This window comes from Zophobas morio, unplaced genomic scaffold, assembly GCF_036711695.1.
Source record: "Zophobas morio isolate AGI-343-1 ecotype UQ-CSIRO unplaced genomic scaffold, CSIRO_AGI_Zmor_V1 ptg000024l, whole genome shotgun sequence".
In the NCBI taxonomy this organism is placed as follows: domain Eukaryota; kingdom Metazoa; phylum Arthropoda; class Insecta; order Coleoptera; family Tenebrionidae; genus Zophobas; species Zophobas morio.
In genome coordinates, this window is record NW_026972129.1 from 9,787,056 (window position 1) to 9,808,344 (window position 21,289).

At 34.1% G+C, this 21,289-nt stretch overlaps 2 protein-coding genes across 7 annotated transcripts; both read right to left on the reverse strand.

The window, feature by feature from the left end:
- Positions 1 to 12,111: 12,111 nt before the first annotated feature.
- Positions 12,112 to 16,956, reverse strand: LOC135135036 (uncharacterized). 5 transcript variants are annotated; one of them, XM_064063978.1, is made up of 11 exons: positions 16,678 to 16,955; positions 16,564 to 16,632; positions 13,631 to 13,826; positions 13,398 to 13,577; positions 13,273 to 13,323; positions 13,173 to 13,220; positions 12,939 to 12,986; positions 12,815 to 12,886; positions 12,540 to 12,760; positions 12,318 to 12,477; positions 12,113 to 12,260 (listed from the first exon to the last, which is right to left on the reverse strand). In XM_064063978.1, exons 2-11 carry the CDS (start codon positions 16,600 to 16,602, stop codon positions 12,157 to 12,159), a joined length of 1,119 nt encoding a protein of 372 aa, XP_063920048.1. In that variant the 5' UTR covers positions 16,603 to 16,632; positions 16,678 to 16,955; the 3' UTR covers positions 12,113 to 12,156. The 5 variants fall into 5 exon arrangements, with proteins under 5 accessions (XP_063920046.1, XP_063920045.1, XP_063920048.1 ...); XM_064063977.1 differs by having other exon boundaries at positions 12,113 to 12,266; positions 16,678 to 16,954; XM_064063979.1 differs by having other exon boundaries at positions 12,169 to 12,276; positions 16,678 to 16,954.
- Positions 16,957 to 19,353: 2,397 nt separating this feature from the next.
- Positions 19,354 to 20,235, reverse strand: LOC135135467 (myb/SANT-like DNA-binding domain-containing protein 3). 2 transcript variants are annotated; one of them, XM_064064526.1, is made up of 3 exons: positions 19,981 to 20,235; positions 19,738 to 19,916; positions 19,354 to 19,671 (listed from the first exon to the last, which is right to left on the reverse strand). In XM_064064526.1, the coding sequence occupies exons 1-3, from the start codon at positions 20,211 to 20,213 to the stop codon at positions 19,391 to 19,393; spliced, it is 693 nt and encodes a 230-aa protein (XP_063920596.1). In that variant the 5' UTR covers positions 20,214 to 20,235; the 3' UTR covers positions 19,354 to 19,390. The 2 variants fall into 2 exon arrangements, with proteins under 2 accessions (XP_063920596.1, XP_063920595.1); XM_064064525.1 differs by having other exon boundaries at positions 19,354 to 19,674.
- Between the last annotated feature and the right edge of the window lie 1,054 nt (positions 20,236 to 21,289).

The following is a 21,289-nucleotide window of genomic DNA, read 5'->3' on the forward strand; positions in this document are numbered from 1 at the left end:
CAAAAGGTAGGGCTTTAACGACTGAGCATTTGAGTGCCTTGTTAATTCGATTAATTGTTGGTCCCCAACTCCACTTTTAGTTAATGCAGATATTGCAGAAGATTCGTGAGAACGAAGGTAAACAAAAATTATTGAACTAAATTGACTAATATTCAAGATAAAAAATAAAATTTATTTTGCAGGTGCACATTGAATGAATGTACAAAGACGTAATATTTGAGATAGCTATAATCCTTTTGATATTCCAGATTACCATTTTAAACAACTATTTAGATTTACCAAAGATATGATAATACAGATAATAAATGAAGTTATACCTTTTATGCAGAATCGCAGATATACGTCAGCTGTACCCGATGAACTAAAAATATTAACAAGTTTTTTTGCTAATGGTTCATATCAAAGAGTGAGTGGTCAAGATTTTACTTTTGGTATGAGTCAACCAATGATAAGTAGGTCAATTGCAGAAGTTGCTGATGTATTTATTAAGCACTTATTACATGAACACATTAGATTTCCACAAAATAATGAAGAATTTGACCGGATAAAAGTTAGTTTCTTTGAAAAACTTAAAATGGGTGGTATTGTTGCCACCATTGATGGAACGCACATTGCTATTAATGTCCCCTCGAGTCAAGATGAAGAACATCCCCCGTTGTGTATTACAATAGAAAAGGATTTTACAGTATCAATACACAAATTATTTGTGATTCTGACATGAAAATATCAGCAAATGCAAGATTCCCCTGGTGCAACACATGATTCGGCAATATGGGGCTCATTTGTTATTAGAAGATATGTGTCTAGTAAATATCAACAAGGTGTACGAAATATGTGGCTTTTAGGTGACTCAGGATATCCTATTGAACCCTGGTTATTAACACCCATCGAAGGTGCTGTACCAGGTACTGCAGAATATATCGGTACATGCGCCATCATGCCCGGATAAGAAATACAGTGGAATGTTGTATTGGATTTTTTAAAATGAGATTTAGATGTTTAACTAAAGCCAGATGTATACATTATCATCCAATTCGTGCAGGAAAAATCACTTAATTATTCATAATTTTGCCGTGAGATTTACAACAACAAGAAGAAAATGACTACGATGAAGACTTAATCGATAATGACAATGCACCCTACATCGAACATCCTATTCGAGGCATTAATGTGTTAGCTGAGGGGAGAATGGTTCGAACACAAGTTGTTAGAAATTATTTTGGCAATATATAATGTATTTAAATTTATTATTTAACACTTTTGTTAATTTTTGTACACTTTTGGCGAGTGTCCCAATAGCTTTTACGATTTCGGTGTTTGATTCAACCATTAACGACTCCATTATATTCAGTTATGGCTTTTTGTAAAGTATTCCTGTGGCTACTTTTTCGGATATTTTTTATGTATTTTTTTCGGTTTTGTTCCATGCTGTTTATTTATAAATTCTGGCTTTGTCATGCCTGGATCCTCAGTATGATCTTCAAGAAGTACTAATTCAGCTTCTTCTATCTCATATGTCAAGACTAAATTTTCGCATTGCTACAAATTTGAGGGTGAAGTTTGATAAATAATTTAGTGGCTTTGTGATTTGTCCAAAATTTTTGATGAATTTACGATAATAATTTGCAAACGGGACGAATCGTTTCCTTTCACTGGAATCCTTTGGTAAGGGATACGCTCGAATCACGCATACCTTTTTAGGATCTGGAGAGACTAACCCAAATACAATTTTTTTTTACCAAGAAATCGCATTTTCCTGATCTAATTTTAAAATTACTTTTCTCAAACGCTTTAAAACTTTGACTAAATTTTGTTACGATTTTGAAGATTATTTCCGAAAATAAGATCGTCTAGATAAATGAAGCAGTTTTGGTAATTCAGTCATGACAGCAATTGGCATAGCACGTGAAAACGAATTTGGACTAATTCTGTCATGGTCTATTTTTTTTTTTAAGTTGTCTGTAATCGATAACAATACGCTATTTTTTCTTACCGGAAGAATCGAATTTTTTCGGTACCATCACAAGTGGGGCTGACTATTCTGAACTAGCTGGCTTAATCAGTTGCTGCTCTAGCATTTTATAAACTTGTCTGCATATCTTTGGTTTTTGAGAATGCGGCAATCGATAAGTTTTAATCTACGTTGGCACAACGCAAGGATCGTTTTCTAAATAGAACACATTGGCATATTTCGCGCAAATCTTTTCAATTCCTATTTTTTCTTCCGATTTCAGTAAGTCACAATTTTATCTAGTTTTGGTCTAAAGTTTCTCAAAACTACCTCGCTTTCATACGTATTTAAAATTATAATAGGTACTTCCTGGTTTTACAATAGCACTCGCAGCAAAAACTCCCATTCAAACTTCTTTCCGCGATATCACACATTTTTCCTCGCATTCAACTTCTATATATTGTATTATTTCACCCCGAGAGGGAATCTTCGTAATTTTTTTGAATTTTAAATTTACACATATTCCACCTATTTCGTTATTGAAATAAACCAGAACATTTTCGTATATCGTTTTTGCACTTTTATTTTTTCTCCATTTTCTTTTAAAATCACAAAGTCTTTCATACCTGGATTTTGCAAAGGTATTTGGTCATTCAAGTAGAAATTTATAATTTTGTTTTTTACATCTTCACTTAACGTGTTACTAGAAGTGGATGTGGCAGAAGATTTAACAATCAAGCCTTCTTCTAACGCTAGTTGTGTAATAATGGCTTCCTTTTTTGGGGTGATACTGAGAGACTACTTCTAACCCGTTTCATCGCCTTGCCAAAAGTTTCCCGATTACGGAAACTTACCGAATTTACAATTTATGTACTTGATGACATTATCGTCGTTAGAAATTTCCTTGTCTTTATTTTGGCTTTTCTCCCTTTTCTCCTTTTTATTTTCATATCGTATCTTTTTTTTAGCGCAATGTCTTTTTTTCTTCTATATTTCTGCTGATATTGTCGATTAGTGGATCTTAAGTATTCTGATTGTCCGTCTTTTAATTTTCGTCGGTATTTTCTCCCTCTTTCAGGATGTTAGAGGCATTTTAACGACAAAATCGCAATTTTAATTAACACAGCAAAATGAAATTATTGGTAGGTTGACAGCTGTCAAGACAAATTATTTACTTTCAAAGTTAAGCTACCTAGATGCGAAAAGAATCCCGTTTCACGTAAGTAACGATGCGATTTTTAATAATCACAACTACAATTTCAATAAAAAGATATAGTATTTGCCATTTCTATTGAAACACCACCTGTTGATTTTGCCTAAAATTTAGCAGCTAACAGTTTTCGGTTGATTGACAACGGCTTTTAGTTAGAAAATTGTGTGAATATGAACGTTGCCAAATTTACGATCAACAAGTGGTGTTTCAACAGAAATGGCAAAGACTACAATGAAAAAAGGGTGCGAGAACGAGAAAAGAAATATTGCAACGTGATTTGCAAAAAACCTGTTTTTTGATGTTTAAACAGACATTTTTGCCGACTCACCCAGAGAGGAGGGAGGGCTCTTGGTTGTCATTAATATGGGCGCCACCAGTATTGTTTAAATAAATTCAGGGCAAGGACTAACAACTACTGGAAAATGTCCTAACCCAATTCAAACTTTAATCAATTACGAGTTAACATTCAAAATTGCGAGGAACAAATTAAAACAAATTAACAATTAAAATAATGGATACAAAACAATTTAAAAGGGAACCTAGGAAGTTAAAGCTTTAACCTTTACAACTGAACTACGAAGATCCGATAAAGAAAAAAAACACTAATAACTCGAGAAGGAAAAGGAAGAGGGAGAGTCTCTCAGGCTTATCTGGCGTAGGTGAATGTCGACAGTAGGTTTTTCGCCAAATCCAACAAGCCACAAGATCGGTGTCTAAAGTTCTCTTCAACATTGCCCTTTCCTTTTACATGTTATTGTAAAGTAGAGTATGTTCGGTAACTCATAGCACAAAATTAAAAATACACTAAAACAAAACATAATGTTTCAAAAACAATGTAATGTATTTGAAGTGATAAACAGATAATTTAAATTAATTTTTAGCGTTTGTAAGGTTCGTAGACTCCCATTCTACCAACTTGACGAAGTTTTCGTCTTACATTAGTCATTAAAGCTGGGCCACTATTTTTTGAAACTTTTTGGGCTATAGCTGTCATTATACGCCGAAAAGATGTCAAACTTTTTGCAGGAGTTTTTCGTTTCGAGTATTCTCTCTTCAATAGTGCCCAATACTTCTCAATAGGACGAACCTGTGGAGTATTTGGAGCGTTATTAACTTTGGAGACAATATCCACCTTATTTTGTTGAAGAAACTGTATACATTGGGCAGCGTAGTGACAAGTCGCCATGACAGGCCAGGAGAGAACATCCCTATTTTTGATAAAGGGAATAAGTCTTTTACGCAAACACTCATTCAAATAAATTTTCCAATTCATGGCACCGGTGAAAATATATGGTTTTGAAACACCTTCATTTTCATCCATCGCCTGCCATATTAAAATTAAAAAAAATTTTTTTTTTAAGTTTGAATTTTTTCTCAGGAGATATATCTGAATTTAAAGCGCAATGATGGTACTTTCTTCCAGGGACATCGTAGGGATCTACAGCACAATACGTTTTGTCATCCATGATGATAACTTTTCCACTACCGGCGGATGCCAATTTTTCGACAATTTTTCTACAAGCAGTTTTTGCATGTGGTTCCTGATTATTAACATAATGAGGAACACTCTTACATACATGGGATTTAATTCCAGCTTTTTTAACTTTAACTTTAACACGAGTTATTAATTTCTTATTTTTATCAAATACTGGTCGCCCTCCTCAAGATTTATAAATTGTTGTATTACGTCCTTCATAGCGGGATAAAACATTATATATAGTTCTTTTAGCCACTCCTTCTTGTGCAAAGTGTCTGATGACGTCTTTCTTAATTCTTTTTGCACAATTTTCGAAGTAGTGGCATACTCTTTTGCCTAACTCTTGATTCTTCGGAGTTCTCATTTTGAAATAACAAATAGTATGTTTATGACATTTATGTTACTTAATAGGCGTATTCAACTTCACAATCCATTACAGATTGTTCGATGCAAAACGATCTCAATCGATCGGGGACGCATTGAACGTTAATTATTTATTACTGATGTTGTGGAAATTCTGTAGTTGCACTTACAGGTATCCTGCACTAGTACTTGTCCACTGGTATTTGTTATTTTTTGGTTATTTTCATCAACTACAATTTCAATACTACTTGTATGCGCCATGTTATGAGATTTGTGGAACTTACTGGCAGAAATTACCGGCAAATGTATTTCAATCTAACCTCAAATCTGTCAGGCATGCGTATTAAAAGCGATTTTCTGATTGCAATCGTACATTATTCACGATTACTATCTTTGTAATGGTTTGCAATCAGATTGCTGCCATTGAACACCAAATTCTTATGGAAAACTCACGACCATCATTGTGGCAAAATTAAGATTAAGGTGTAATTTTGTATTTGATCAGAGTATACAGCAATAGTTTTTAACTTATTGGTTCAAGAATACAACTAACTGAGACCAGTCTTGACATTTTTTTTGTCATTTTCATTTTGTGTTCATCACACACCACAAAACTGGTAAGTCCATATTCACCAATTATTTGTATTAGTAAGGTGTTTCGCTTTATTTCTTAACCAAGTGTTTTTGCAATCAGCAATTCAACATCTTATAGAAGAGTAATTAACTGATCAGAGGGATATGATAAATGACCCCGACTTCGAAGAATTATGAAGGTATTAAATTCTTCAATGCCATCCCTTATAATAGTTTGAACACAGTTTGCACATTCTTCTAATGTATACCTACCTTCTAACAAATGAGCCACATACATATGCAAATGCTTCTTCATTGTCCTTGAAACTGAGAGCAGTCCCAAAATAAATATCATTTTGAAATGCTTTGTCCAGTTCTAGGTCAAATTTGTGCTTAACACATAGCTTTATCTTTATTGCAGTATAAAGCTAATGTTTGACTTATGAGGGCCTCCAACCTATTACCACCTGATACGTTGCTTCCTTTTGGGGGTTTAATTAACGAATACAGTGACAACAACTGAAAAACCTGCGCATTTGTCCTGATTCAGGGCTGCTATTGGCTCCCCCACTAACACATAACAATCCAAAAAAATGTTCAAGAAGATCCTGATTAATCCTGGTAGTCATTAGGTACTCAAATTTTAATTCGTTGGTACAATATTCTAGTAAATCCAAAGTTGTGTTAATAGTGGCTTTAAGCCCTTCAGCTGTCGATTTTGTTAAAAGGTAGTCAGGTTCAGCAAGATTCCCACAATTGTAAATAAATTAAGAACTCTACTAAGGCCTGTTGTTGCCCAGAACATTGTCTTAGGCCATTAAAACAATTACATGAATTTAAAATATCGGACAACTAATTAAGGCGTCTACAAAATTGTATTGTCGACTGGCAGTTGACAAACTGTGGTATCTGTTTGTCTTTTAACGCCGTGAGGCATCTGCAACAGTACCACTAAATAATTGAAAATCATATTTGGTGGTCATCTTTTCGTGCTGTTCTGGATGTACATGTGTCCGCATAAATTTGTACACGTATTTAAAATTTTTCTTGGCATCATATTCTAACAAATTCTCAAAATCGGCCAACAGGACACGTCCCTCAGGCACATGGAATTCTTTTTGGGCCGCGAGACGATTACTAAGCATTTTAATAAATGCGGAAAATCGGAACATATTCTGCTGCTCTTACAGGGACATCATGGGGCTTCTGGATTCCCAGCATTAAATGATTTCCACATCGCCCTATTCCATGTAGCACCATCAGCAGTGACTACATCAACGTACACCGCAGCTGTTTCACAGAAGTTTACCGCTTCCAAAACAAGCTTCGCTTGAATTGCCCCTAACACATTGCCTTTGGGCAGAAAACATCCAATTGCTTGCACATGCTTTCCTGCGAATGATTGAAACATCAATATAAGGGCATGGCCACAAAGTTGATCTTTCTGAGTTTCAGGCGTGTAGTCTCCAAGGTTACAAATCCCAACACTTCTAACTGATTTTTGACAAAATATTTGCACGGAGTAATTTGGCACTCATCCACCATTAACGTCTCATGACATTCCCGCTCAAGATTTTTTTTCATTCAGAGTTTTGAATAACTGGGTTTGAAACCCATAGGAACTATCAAAATTCCTGATATAATTTGAGAATGTACTGGGCGACGGTAAAGGTAATAATTCCCTGCTTCTTAAATGACTGTCAAGTGTAGGATTTTTAATTTTTATTAGAAGGCATGTGTAAATCCAGTCCTTGGTATATTGTTTTCCTCTATTCCTCTATTCCTAATTACAGGACAACAATAAAAATAAAATAATACAGTACTTCACTCACCAATGAAATAACAAACGAAAATAATAATGAATACAAATGTTATACTTTGTTACAGATTAACTTTTAATAAAAAATATATCTGGTATGAGTTTATTTGCACAGCGACTCATTGTAGTAACTGGTGCACGACGTAGAACATTGGTCGGAGCTCTTGGGATATTGAAGGTATTTACGTATCTCGACGATAATCGAGGTACATTTAATCCTATATTGGCGAGTATATTTCCACAATCAATTTTGTTATTCAGAAGTTTCACTAGAAAGTTTGCACAATGTATATCTCTTCGATATGGAAGTGAAGACATCTGATGACGTTGAAGAAGGATTGTCATATCTGTCCATCGTTCTGGATATGTTCCATCACATTTGAATGAAAGGAATTTTAGGAACTTTCTTTGAATTTTGTCTAATACCGTGGTGTGTTTTAAATACAAAGGATACCAAATCAAACATGCGTATTCCAGTTTACTTAAAACGAGGGCATAGAACAAAGTCTTGATTAAATCATAATTCTTAAAAGATTTAGATATCCTCATTATAAAACCTAACGAGTTATTAGCAGCGGTAGCCATGTGGTCAATGTGTAGATTGAAATTTAAGTTGCTGTCAAAAATTACACCAAGATCTCTGCTTGACATTTCCCTTGCTATAACAACATCTTCAATTGAATATACAGAGTCTATGTGTGCGTCTTTATGAGTAAAGCAGATATAAAAACATTTACTTCTATTTATCTTGAACATGTTGTCATTTGACCACTTTGTGATGATATTAATATTAGCTTATAGCAACTGAGTATCTTCTAAGCAAGTAATTGTGGAAAAGATTTTTATGTCGGAACGGAAAAGACTTGAATCCATTGTAGAAAATATAATTGCTACGGTTACTAAGATAAGATTGCATTAATTGTAAAAGAGACGTTGAGAATCCAAAGTCACTAAGTTTAAGAAGCAAAATATCATGGGGAATACAATCAAAGGCTTTCGTAAAGTCTGTGTAAATAACATCTACTTGACTTCGTTTATCAATTTCTTCGCTTAACCTCTGACATAGTACTGCTAAATTTATGATGGTAGATCTACCTTTTAGAAAACCGTGCTGATTTGGAGACAAATATGGGTGGACATTACGATAAATTTGTTTGTACAATACTTGTTCCATCACTTTCGAAAAATTAGGTAGAATAGATATGATTGTTAAACATTTGAGAGCTGCCTTTTTTGTGAATGGGGATAACTTTTGCAATCTTCCAACGATCCGAATAGGTATTTGTTTTTAAGGCCAAGTTTATAATCAAGGCTAATGGTGTAGCCAGAATATGTCTACAATCGTGAATTATAAAACTCGGGATTAAGTCATCTCCAGCTGTTAACTTGTTAGAGAACTTTCCCATAATTAAGATTAGCTCTTCTGGACTGACTGATGTTACTGAAAAAGACGAATAAATGCCATTACTGGTTGTAAACGATGGTGTTCTGTTGTTGGTATAAACGCTGGAGAATGTTTTGGCAAATGTATCGACGATTTTCTGTGGGTCTGTAAATTCAATATGTTTTTCATCAGTCATGTAACTGGGAATTCGAGATGTTCCCCTTTTTTGATTAACAAAATTCCACACTCCTGAAGGATTCACTAGTAGCTCGTTCTCTACAAGATTTAGATAAACCTGATATGCGTTGTGTATTTGAGTTTTTACAAGGACTCTTAATCTTTTATATTCATTATAATATATTATGTTGTTAGTTTTCGCCCATTTACGTCTGTAGGTTCCTTTATTTTTTATGTTGATTCTGATCTCAGTGTTTATCCAGGACGGGAACTTAGTTGATGAACAATTTGAAGTTATGGGAACTAAAATCTAAACGCTAACCAAAATTCGGCTAAAATCATTCCACACAATATGATGCCATCTCCAAAGATTCTATATAAAATGATTTAAATGTTGTACAATAATATACTCCTATACTTACGGTGTACGAATCTTCCTTTTTTAAAGCTGGTGCTTTGTTTCAGTTCGATCTTTTTTGCTCAGTTAAAGTTCAGTTTCAGAAAAAAAAAGAGAAACTGTAATTTTAAAAATAAGTTTATGTTATTAAAAAATTATGTATTTGCCTAAAACTAAGTATACAATTACATAAAATACACAGTAAAATCTTAACCTAAATTATTCATTCTTGAATTGCCTATACCGTTTTGCTTTTCAAAATTGTCACAGAACCCTTCACTCTTCCCAACCACTTCCTGGCCCTCTGCCATAAACTATCCTCGAGTTTCTCCTCTTCCAATTTTGCCCGTACCATGCCTGCGACTATCTCGCAAATTTCTTCTAAGTTCTCCACCGGTACGCGGTTGAGCTGGATCTCGAGAGGCGGGGTCGCGACCTCTTCTAAAGACGGTGTTGGAGGAGCCCCCGACGAGAACAAGCCATCTTCTGAGGTGAAAATCGAACTCTGTTGGTTGTCCAAGTCCATCGAATCGTAGGTGACCGCATTGTAGACGGGTTTGGGAGCTAAAGTTGAGGAGCGGTTTTTAAATTCGAGTTTCGGTTTCGGTTTGCGACTTGAAGCGGACATATGGCGAATATGGCGATCACATTGTGCGGCGGGTGCTGTAAGAAGAAGTAGATTAGTTGAAGTAAGACAAAATAAAATTTACTGAAATAATGAAGTGAAGATATTATAAACTAAATATTCTTTACCATATAAAATCGAAAAATTCTTTACAAAACATCTAAGCAAAGAATTCGCGTAATTGTTATGTGTGAAGCACTTCTTTGCATCCAATAAAATTCTCGTGGCTACACTTAAAAGCAAAAAGTGTTCATAATAGGTATTTGGTAAAGTCTCTTTTAAAACAATTGGACCTGTATATAAAAGAAACTGCCTGAACTATGTTGCTTTCCAACGTTCAAATTCTCGAATACTTCGTGGTTTTCTAGAAAATTCAGATTATTTTGGATTTAATGGAATTAAAATAATAATTGTCAATTTTGTTAACTGTTACTGAATTAAATTTTAATTTCTTTTTATGAATAGGTGGCGTGGAAATCCAGAAGCGAATAAGCCTTTTTGTAACTCCTAAACAAATTAAATGCATATAATCTATAGGTATTTGAGAAACCATTCCTAAATTTAAATTTTCCAAAAGAGATGTATTTTTATGGTGTTCTTGAAATGTTTTCATTTTAAAATCGTCGTCAGTACGTAATGGTGCATTTAATTCGGGAAATGTCATGCGATAGTTTATTCTTACTGCTTTTTGTATGCACTTAGAACAACCATAATACGACATATGAGGTACAGTTTCTGTAACAAAAGCTTTTGCGGGTGCGTCGCAAATGACAGCATTTATCGAAACGTGTATATTTTTTCCTTGAAAAAAAATTCCGTTTTACAGTACTTCATTTACAAAATCCTGAAGGAGCTCATGACTACTTTTAGGTTTACTAAAACCATGAAAAATACCTATTATAAATGGTTTAGTGTAAAAATCGCAAACAATTGCTCCTAATATAGGCTAAAACTGACTATCCGAACTTTTTGCAAGAGGGAGACCATCAATATTTAAGTTTACTTTGATACTTGTTGGAGGTTTATCGTAATATACGGACAATGAATTACTAAGACCCTTCGCAAAGCCAAATATAGCAAATTTACCCGAATCTACTTTTTTTTATTAAGTTTTGGTATCGTACGCTTCTTGAAGTTTTCATGAATGATCTTGCGTCTGTAGGTAAATGTTCTAAAGCATTAATTGATTTTAATATGCTTAACAAACTATTTAAGGGTGACTGAGATATATTGAACTTTAATTTCCAATTACGAAGTTTTTCTATAAAGGAAAAGTTTACTGCGTTGTTACGAGTATTATTAATGTCACAGGTGCTGTGACTATTTAACACTGAACCTGCAACACTTTCCACATTTTTAAAAGTCATATTATCGTGATTATTTGCATTGATATGGGTGGCAGTAATATTGCTATCAAGAATGTTACAATTGCCAATAGTAGACTCTTTATTGTTAGAGTTATTGAAGCTGTTACTGATCAACACTGAATCTATAACACTCTCCGCGTTTTCAAAAGTAATATCCCAGTAAACCTTTTTATGTGTCTGAAATGTGTCAAAAACAATCATTCAGAAACATGAAACGTTTCTCACAGAGCCTGGACACATTTCTGGAACATCCCGGCAACCAAAAATGTCCTACCCTTATTATGTTTCATTTGAAACGTTTCATGTGAAACCTCTTTGAAACATTTCATGTGAAACGTTTTTAAAACAGCTTTGAAACATCTTGTATAAAACATCTTTTTAGGTATCAAGAATGTTTCACCAAGAAATTAATACCTGTATATTTTTAATAGCTATGCTATAATTTAATACTAGACATATATACATATGTGTATGTGGATTATATTATCATATATACTTACCTACTGAAATTTGGTTTGGGGTTCGAAATACGGGCTTCTTTTATCACGACCTCAACAAAATATTATTTTTTAATATCTTTTAGTAGAATTCATTAAATCCACAAACATACATAAATAACTAAATAAAAAATTCTTTTAATAAATAAAATAAACACTGAATAATACTACTCAATTTTTTGGAATATGTATTTATTACATATATGATATGGTAATTTTAAACAAAAGTAACTTACAAAGTGCACAGTTAAAATAAAACAAAATACAAAAAATATAAAAAAATACTGACAGGAAGTTAAAGTTATACATACAACTATTTCTCAAGTTTTCTGGTGAAGCGAAGATTTGCTTGTCTCAGCCATGTAGAAACAGTTAATTCAAATATTTTGTCGGTTAATAACGGAAAATTTTTTCGAACTGCATCTAAAATGTACTTTAAATCAATAAAAATAATAAACACATACATATTATTACTTTTTAGTACATCCATAATGATCAAGTTAGACACTTGAAAATTATTTTTTCTACCCAGCCAAGAGCATTTACGAGCCAATTTATCATCAAATATGCGGCGCAAACCCCTTTTTATATTTTCTTTAGTGGAGTTGCCTCCACATAAGCGGAAAATGTTGTCCTAATTATTTGATTTAAATTTTAAATATATACGTATGAACACATTAGATATTGCATATTTACCAGTTCTTTTCTGGCGTCCTCGCCAGATTTTAATCTTTCTTCGTATTCACATAACAGCCGGTACTTTGTAAAAGGTTGTATACATGTATTACTAATACTGTCAGTATTATGTAATGGGGTATGTGTAGGATCATTACTAATTTTTTGTAATAATCTTTTCACCATAATTTCTACCCGAGTGGTTTTTCTTATAATTTCATTTAGTTTGTCTACAATTTGATCTACAAATATAATAGCTATGTGTAATTTTCAGTTTCAATTTTATTTAAACTTACCATCAACATTACATGGTTCAGTAATGATTAAGGAGTCTTGTGGAGAAGTATTAACTTCTGAACCTAACGATACTACAAAATTAAAAACTTAAAGTACGACGTTTTGATATTGTAATCTACGTACAGGTCGCAGGTGAATCATTATTATTACGTTCCAAGCTTCTTACTGATACTAAAACAGAACAACAAATATATAAATGAACGATTAGATGTACAAGGCCGGCGAATAAATTTCGGACTTCAAATTTACTGTCACGTCAAAATTTGCATGTAGTTAAATTAGACTCATGACAATGAAATGACATTAGTGTCCGAAATTTATTGATTGGCACCGTACTCTATTAGTCATCTATCGTACAAGTATCACCAGAAGTAGTGGCAATGTCACCATAGGATTTGGCAGATACTAAAATCATGAAACATAAAAAATTACACAACACACTTCGTTTTTAACATACAAATATCATTTAGGGATCGTGAAGGCACTGTCGTAGCTGGCGAAGGTGGTGCTGAAACACAAACGGTTTTTTCCACACAATATAAAAATTAAAGCGACATACTCAAACTTTATGTACTATTTTACCTTTAATAATTTTTGGCGGAGGTGGAATTTGATCATCTTCCTCTTCTTCTAGTACATCAGTTATAAAATCCTTAAGACAAATTGCCTTTCGTTTGCGTTTCTTGGAACGAACTTCTTCTCCCTCTGACTCAGTTACCTTTTCATTTTTTTTCTCAAAGGAAATAGCTTCCTTATATGATACTATAATTAAAATGTTAAAAACAGTACGTAACAACGCGAAAAAATATGCATACCGCTATTTTTAAGCATTACCCTTGCCGGCCAAACGTCCCATTGCTTTTCTGGGGGAGTTGCATTTTTGATATGTTTTCGTATATTCCTCTTCGGCCAAAACGAAAATACTTCGTCGTTTTTGCTGAAGACCCAATTGTTGGGAATGCAGGATATTTCCCGATAATCGTCGTCCTTGGTGAATTCAACAACAGTCCACTGGAACGACAAATTAACGAGAGAGAACAAGCACTATTTTAGTGCTATAATGATTATTTCCATTTCTGATGAAACACCAATTGCTGTACGAATGATGTTTAAATATTATTAGTTGTAAGTAAATATCCCACAATCGTAGTTTTACTTCTGGGCTGATCTAAGTAGCAAATCAAATAAAAAGAAACGAAGACTAAAACGATAATTATAATGATAAGACTACTGTAAGTAGGAATTGTTAGCGTAAAAACTATTTCTTTCATCAGCATTATGAAATTTTAGCTGGTATTAAAAATGTAATTAATTTTATTTATGCCTTAAATAAACTTCGGCCAATATACTTTTTACAAATACTTAATAAATAACAGCAAAAGCATATATGGTTAACCGTAAAAGCACAAAGACTTTACAACCTTAGTGATGCTGCTTAAAATTTTCTAAAATATTACAACAGTATGTTATAAATAGCTGCCCTAGTTTTTCGTGACACCAGTACAAATTTTAGTTCATAATTTTTTACTGCATACACACCAGTTTCGTCTTATACAAAATAAATTTATAATTAAAAGATAATTAGATTAACAAGTACGAACCTGATGAACGTGATTTATTGTTTCTCGTTATGCAATAGTGGTATAAAAACCAACGTTTCTTCATTGATGATATACTTCAGGCATTTTTGTTTAATATCGTCACACTGTATCTTACACAAATCTTGAGATAAATGGTTTTGTGTTGTTACTATATTAAAAAATTCTTGAGAATTGCAAGGTTCAGTGTACAATGATGATAGCGGATATAATTTTTTGCCATAAAAAAAAATGTTATTGTTGAAATTTTTAGCAATATACTTGACACAAAATATACTGTTATCACTTAAAAGGACAAAGTTATCTTTGTCATTTATTATAATTTGAAAATTTTTCAATTTTAATTTCTTAAAGCATGTAATATTTTCATTCAGTTGATTTTCTACTTCATATTCTAGTTGGGGATAACTGACACCAGTCTTCTCATTTAATTGTAGTCTTTCGGTCAGCCTGCAAACAATTTGTTGTAATGGTCGACGTGAAGTTTTGACCATTTTTTTAATATTGTATAAATAATTCTCATATTTGAAAGCGCTAAATTCATCCAAATTACCATGAAGCAAGCAGTCATTTGGCAAATGTATTAAATTGTGTACATTATAAGAAACAAATTCCTTCCCATATAATGCACCAAAATTTTTTACAAAATAACGTAATAAATCACAAGCTGAGTTGTTATATTTAAGATACAATTCAGGTGAACACAGAAAACGAATAGCCGTGTGTAACGACATGAAATGTAAAAATTTGTCTCGGGGTAAAACATCCTTTAATATTATTGGTCCTGTATACAGCAACAGTTGTCTAAATTCTGTTGCTTTAAAACGATCGACTTTGAGAAGACTTCTAGGAGTTCTTGCAAATTCTATAGGTATAACTTTTTTAAGCTTCAAGATGTTTTTAGATAAAATGGCCATTTTCGAGTCAGGAATTCTAACATCTTTTTTACCTTTCACCCAAAAAAGTACTAGCCGTTTCATCACACCTAAGCACACAAGATGCATGTAGTCCAAACATACGTTACTAACAAGCCCTACGTTTAAATTTTCAAGTGGACTATTATACAAATGAAAATCATCATCTTCTTTGTTTTTGAAGGAATCATCTGTGCGCAACGGAGAAACCAAACTCTGAAAAGTTACTCTGCCATTTATGTACTCGCCTTGATCAATACATTTCGTACAACCATGGTAGCCTGTGTGACCCTTGACACCTAAAATGAATGCCTTGGCAGGAGCATCGCAGATAATCTTAGAAATCCTAGGAAAAATTTTTGTTTTGCCAACCTCTAAACCATTTAGCTCTAAAAATTTGAATTCTTGGACAAATTCATTTAAGAACTGACTAACATCGCTTGGTTTTTTCATACCGTGATATATTCCACAAATAAATGGAGGCGATAATCTTGACTCTATTGCTAATAATATGGGCCAAAATTGACTAGTAGAACTTTTAGTCAGTGGCAACCCATCTATGTTTAAACTGAGTTTTAAAATATCGTTCTCTTTTACTGTCTGGACATCAGTTAAATTATTTAAAATTCCACGCGCAACCCCGAAGTGATAATAATGTCCTTCAAGTACATCAATAATATTACATGATCTGGGCGTTTGCAATAGAGTTCTAGCGTTTTTGGGTAAATTGTAACCACCTTGTCTTAAAATTTGTAGCAAATCATTAATAGCTTGTTGAGAGAGCAATGTTCGGTATTGAAGTATCCAATTACGAATATCATTCACGAAAGTATTATTCGGGCGTTCATGAGCTGGATTTTCATGAGTGTCAAGAAATGGCAATTCATTATTAAGAGTAAAGTCAGATGTGAAGCTATTTATTTCTTGTGTTGATTTCTGCGGCGGCGAAAATCGCCGACGTTCACAATACGTGTCATCAACGGATGAGGCAACAGCAATACTGTAACAATTTGCCGATGGAATATTTTTTGCGGGATCAAGATGATTACACAATTGCACGTTGAATCTATTTTGGTGTTTTACACTGCAAATTTGGCTGCTTAATTTTAAATCAGTACTTGTACTCTTTGTGGATCCGTGGGTGTATGGCTTGCAAATATTGTTACGTACTAATCTTCGGAGATGCCGTTTACTGACCACAAGTTTATTTGTTCGATTAGAGAATAAGCTACTTACATGCCTTTCTTCAAGTAATTCTTTTTCCTCTTGCGACATGTTGTTCCGACATATATGTTGACGCTACAACTACGCAAATCACATATACATATGATGTACTAATAAAAATAGTACCTTTAATATACAGTAGGTTATTATACGTTAATACGATAAACTAATACCGATTCAAGAACCTTTATGGTACTTATTTTTTCACAAAACACGAACGTTTCGCGGGAATCCGTCGTTCTAGCACGATGCGCAATAACAAAATACTCCTCTGTCAAAATTGCAGTGCGCAAGCGCTCTGAAGAATGTTTTAAATGCGTCTCAAGAGGAACGTTTGAGAAACGTTTCAGCAAAAATGTGCCTGAAACGTTTCTATTTAGGTTGCACGTTTGTTTATGAAATGTTACACTGGAACGTTTCAAATTATACGCGTTTGGGATGTTTCGTAATGTTTCATAAATGTTTCGTGTTTACTGGGATTATCGTTGTCTTTTTTATAAATTGTTTGTAACACATTATTCTCTTTCATAAAATTTTTATAATGTAATCTACGGTATTTCTGTGTGTTGATAAAGTACTAAATGGTTTTAAATTTGTTTTAGACATTTCTTGAACTTCAATTTTTGGCCTTGAAATTAAAAAAAAAAACAACAACAAAAATTAGGATTATTAAGGGGGAGATTCTCGAAACTCGATAAGGCCTTGCAAGGATCTGCAAATTCAAAACCATAGCAACATGTATTGTTGTTGCATTGTATTTTCAGTTTCGATAGCGATTTGCAAATTATCGGAGTTTCCAGAATCTCCCCCTTAGTTATTAAATATCAACTTACCGTGTGTAAATAGCGACGACACTGAAGTACAGAAATTTTCACAAAACTGCACTACAAATACAGCGAGTAACGAAAACACGAGAGAGCTTGCAGAACTTTCAGAGGTTGAACCTTGAAAACCAAGTGAACGATTTCGGAATTTTACAAAGCTTCACCGGCAAATGGAAGTGCAATAACCATAAATACCGAAAACAATTCATGGGACAATCCGGACTGCTCGCCCCAAACATCTGGTGCGGTAAATATAGAAGAGCCTTATTATTTCATTAGATGAAATAAATTTAATACTTAAATAATAAAATGAATATTTTTCTTTGTTTCGTTTTATATAGTAGGGGATGAGTGATAGAGGTGATATCCCAGGGTCGATTACAACAACGTCTTTATAAAATCCAACGAATTAAGTCTTCACAAACTTGTCGCCGGTCGCGGTTCATCTTTCCAACGACCACAATTGAGAAGGAATTTTCATGACTTTGTTTTTCTATTTGCGTCCGCAGCAAAGCATCATACCCTCAACCCCAGATGGTCTGTACTTACCATAGAAATAATATTATATGGAAGTAACTTAGGGCGGTATTTATAGTCGCAACTCAGACTCAAGTCTGTCTCAAGTTGACAGTTTGAGATTTATAAACCGATCTTAGAACTCAAGACAGGCTCAAGCCCAAGTCAGGTCCGACCTGTGCTCAAGTTCGACTTATCAAAGATAGGCACAATTGAAATTCCATTTTGCAACTCAATTTGTAGTTTGTCGCAACTGACATTTGATAGATTTGAAAAAATCATTTTTATAATATTCCACCAGTTCCACCATGAACCTATTTGATGATTTTTTCGAAGAATATCAAGACAACGACAATGACAATGCTATCCCTGTTCGTGTACCTAAACGTTACATCCGCGACGGACAAGATCCTTTTGAGTATTACTACGAGGAACAGTTTCAAATGCGTTTTCGTTTCAGTAAACTTGTTGTGCGTAACACGTTGTTGCCATTGATCAGGCATTCGTTAGAAAAAATAAATAATAGAGGTTTATCAGTACCTCCCGTTTTACAACTGCTTCTAACTTTGCGATTCTATGCTACTGGAAATTTTCAGGTTGGTAGAAATTTATTGAAATTTTTTGTGTTTTATATTTTAATGTCTGCTAGATGGTGGATGGTGATTTGCGAGGAATTAGTCAAGCCACCACTTCGTCAACAATTAAAAGAGTATCTATAGCGATCGCAGAACATTTGCAAGAATTTATCCACTTTCCGAATACACCTAACGGTCAAAGAGCAAATATAATGGCTTTTCATAATATTAGAGGATTTCCTTCTGTAGCTGGATGTGTCGATGGTACTCATATACCAATAAAAAATCCAGGGGGGAATAATGCCGAAGTTTTTAGAAACAGAAAAGGTCAATTTTGTTTGAACGTGCAGGTACCCAACATTGTGGTATTGCCAACATTATATTTTTATTGGGATTTCTATTGAAGGTTATAGCAGGACCAAAGTTAGAAATTTTAAATATTGTTGTGCGTCATCCTGGATCGACACATGACAGTGTTATTTTTAACCGCAGTTCTGCTAGAATTGAATTTGAACAACGCCAAGTGCTTGGTCTGCTTTTGGGTGATAGCGCTTATGCTTGTCGTCCATATTTATTGACACCCCTTCTTAACATAGAAAATAACCAAGAAAGGCGATATAATCAGTCTCATAAAACGACAAGAAATGTCGTAGAAAGATGTTTTGGAAAATGGAAAAGACGATTTCCTTGTCTTTCTAGAACGTTAAGAAACAAGCTAGAAACCTCACAAATTATTATATGTGCGACTGCTGTGTTGCATAATATTGGAATATTTTTAAATGATGATATTCCGTTCGATGAAGATATTCCACCCGAACCTCAAGAAGATATTGTCGTAAGACAAAATCATTTCTTAGGTTTAGAATTTAGAAGATATTTTATTCGACAACATTTTTAAATTAACAAATTAACAAAAATAAAAAATTACGAATCTAAAGCCTTCTTGGCCGCCTTAAGTTCAGCCATTGCTGTTGCTAGTTTAATTTCATCGATTTTGCGAATGGCTTCCAGTTCCTCTTTTGCAGCCTGCATACGGAGTTCATGCAACTCCCGTTGCTGCTCGATTGATTCTTGTAATTTTTGCACGCGAAGTGTTTTTTCCAAGTTTTGATCTACTACTGTTCTTGCTGTCTTTTTTGGAGGCTCCAGTACGGTTTCTTGGGTGTCACCCAAGCTTGATCCAGTTGCCAAATCCGTGGTTGGGTCTGCTATGATTCGTTCGTAAACATAATTTTTTTAAAAAAGAAAATTAAATGTGGAAATTTATCTACCTAAATTATTGTGATTCTCGTATCTGGCCGTAGAATCATACTGACATCCCAACTGAATGTCTAGATGTGGAGCTGCCTCTTCTACTAGGTCCATAATGGTATCATGCTCTTTGGCGCTTCGCGTTCCACCTCCAGTTTTTAGAATATCATATTTTTCTTCAGTGATTATTTTTCGTTTACTAACAATAATAGCAATAAATTTTTCAGATATATTATTCAGTAATAGAACGAAAATAATCTTACGCTTGCTTCAAATTTGCCCAACACTTCTTCAGCTGTTTCGTGGTGTGTTTACAGCCTACCTCAGGCTGTGCGTTGTAATATGCACATATTTCCTCCCAAACTTTAGACTTTTTCTCAAGACTCACCGCGTCCGTTTTCTTACATTCTATAACGGATCCTTTTTCCTTTATTATGTTGGTTAAAATGGCTTTTTCTTTAAAAGTATAAGCCGTTTTTTTCCATTTTTTAAACATTAAACAATTCGAAATGGATGTCAAAAAATGACATTTGTCGAGCAAACAGGCAATTTCCGCAACTTCACCGAGTTTAGCCGAAGTTCGGTTTATAAATCCAAACTAAACTTATCCCTATCTTAAGCCTGCTACACACACGCATGCCAGTCGGCCGATTTGGCTTGACAAACAAAGTTGAGAGAAAAGTCTGTTGGTTCGTTGCGTCTCTACACGCACCGACTTCTTTGGCGACTTACAGAAAACAACTTGTAAAGTAAGCACGGCCGCGGTAGCACAAAGCGATGGCATCTGATGACATACTACTTGCTACAGCTGTTGCATTAATAGTGAAGACAAACTCAAAAAACGGTCACGATGGACAAAAGATTGGTTACAAAAAAGGAATAAATATTCACACACAAATTTATCAGAAGAACTGCGACTGGAACCCCGTGACTGGATGAACTACCTTAGAATGGATACTGGTACTTATGAGGAATTGCTATGTCAAGTTGCACCATTAATTATAAAGAAGGACACAGTGATGAGGGTGGCAATTACGCCCCATGAAAGATTGACTGCTACTCTTCGATTTTTATCAACAGGAAGAACTTTTGAAGACATTAAATTTTCAGTAATTATATCACCCCAAGCCTTATCACAGATAATTCCTACAACATGCCAAGCAATAATAACGGTTCTAAAAGATCAGTACATGAAGGTAAGAAAATTTATTTTTGGATAATATATGAATTATAACAAAACACACAATTTTATGGTGCGACATTAGAATAATAGTCTGCTAGAGTACCATCGAGTGGTCGTTGCCATTGGTGGTAAGTAGCTTCGGGATTTTCTGTTTCTGGACAATACGCAGTTACGGGTTGGCGATTGTGCATCCTGCTGAGTTCACCTGGCAGAGTATTTCTTGCCACAGTTTCTATGGGGGCATATTCTATCATTAAATTGTAGTTTTTCGTGTTAAGATGGGGGCATTTTCTAACTCTCAGCATACACCATATGCATTAATAAGTTAATCTCTTAATGTTCAGTTATAAAAAGCGGAGTTCATTATGTACGTACAAAAACAAAATTAT

Bases quoted from the DNA above. Each gene is read 5' to 3' on its own strand.
- LOC135135036 (XM_064063976.1), bottom strand. From the start codon at position 16,602: ATGTCGCAAGAGGAAAAAGAATTACTTGAAGAAAGGCAT. The intron at 12,987-13,172 runs GTACGATAGATG...GTTCTGTTTTAG, and splicing joins CACTACTTCTGGTGATACTT to TATCAGTAAGAAGCTTGGAA. The intron at 12,478-12,539 runs GTAAATATGCAA...TCAAATAATTAG, and splicing joins AGGACGCCAGAAAAGAACTG to GACAACATTTTCCGCTTATG.
- LOC135135467 (XM_064064525.1), bottom strand. From the start codon at position 20,213: ATGTTTAAAAAATGGAAAAAAACGGCTTATACTTTTAAAGAAAAAGCC. The intron at 19,917-19,980 runs GTAAGATTATTT...TATTATTGTTAG, and splicing joins TGGGCAAATTTGAAGCAAGC to TAAACGAAAAATAATCACTG. The intron at 19,675-19,737 runs GTAGATAAATTT...AACGAATCATAG, and splicing joins CGAGAATCACAATAATTTAG to CAGACCCAACCACGGATTTG.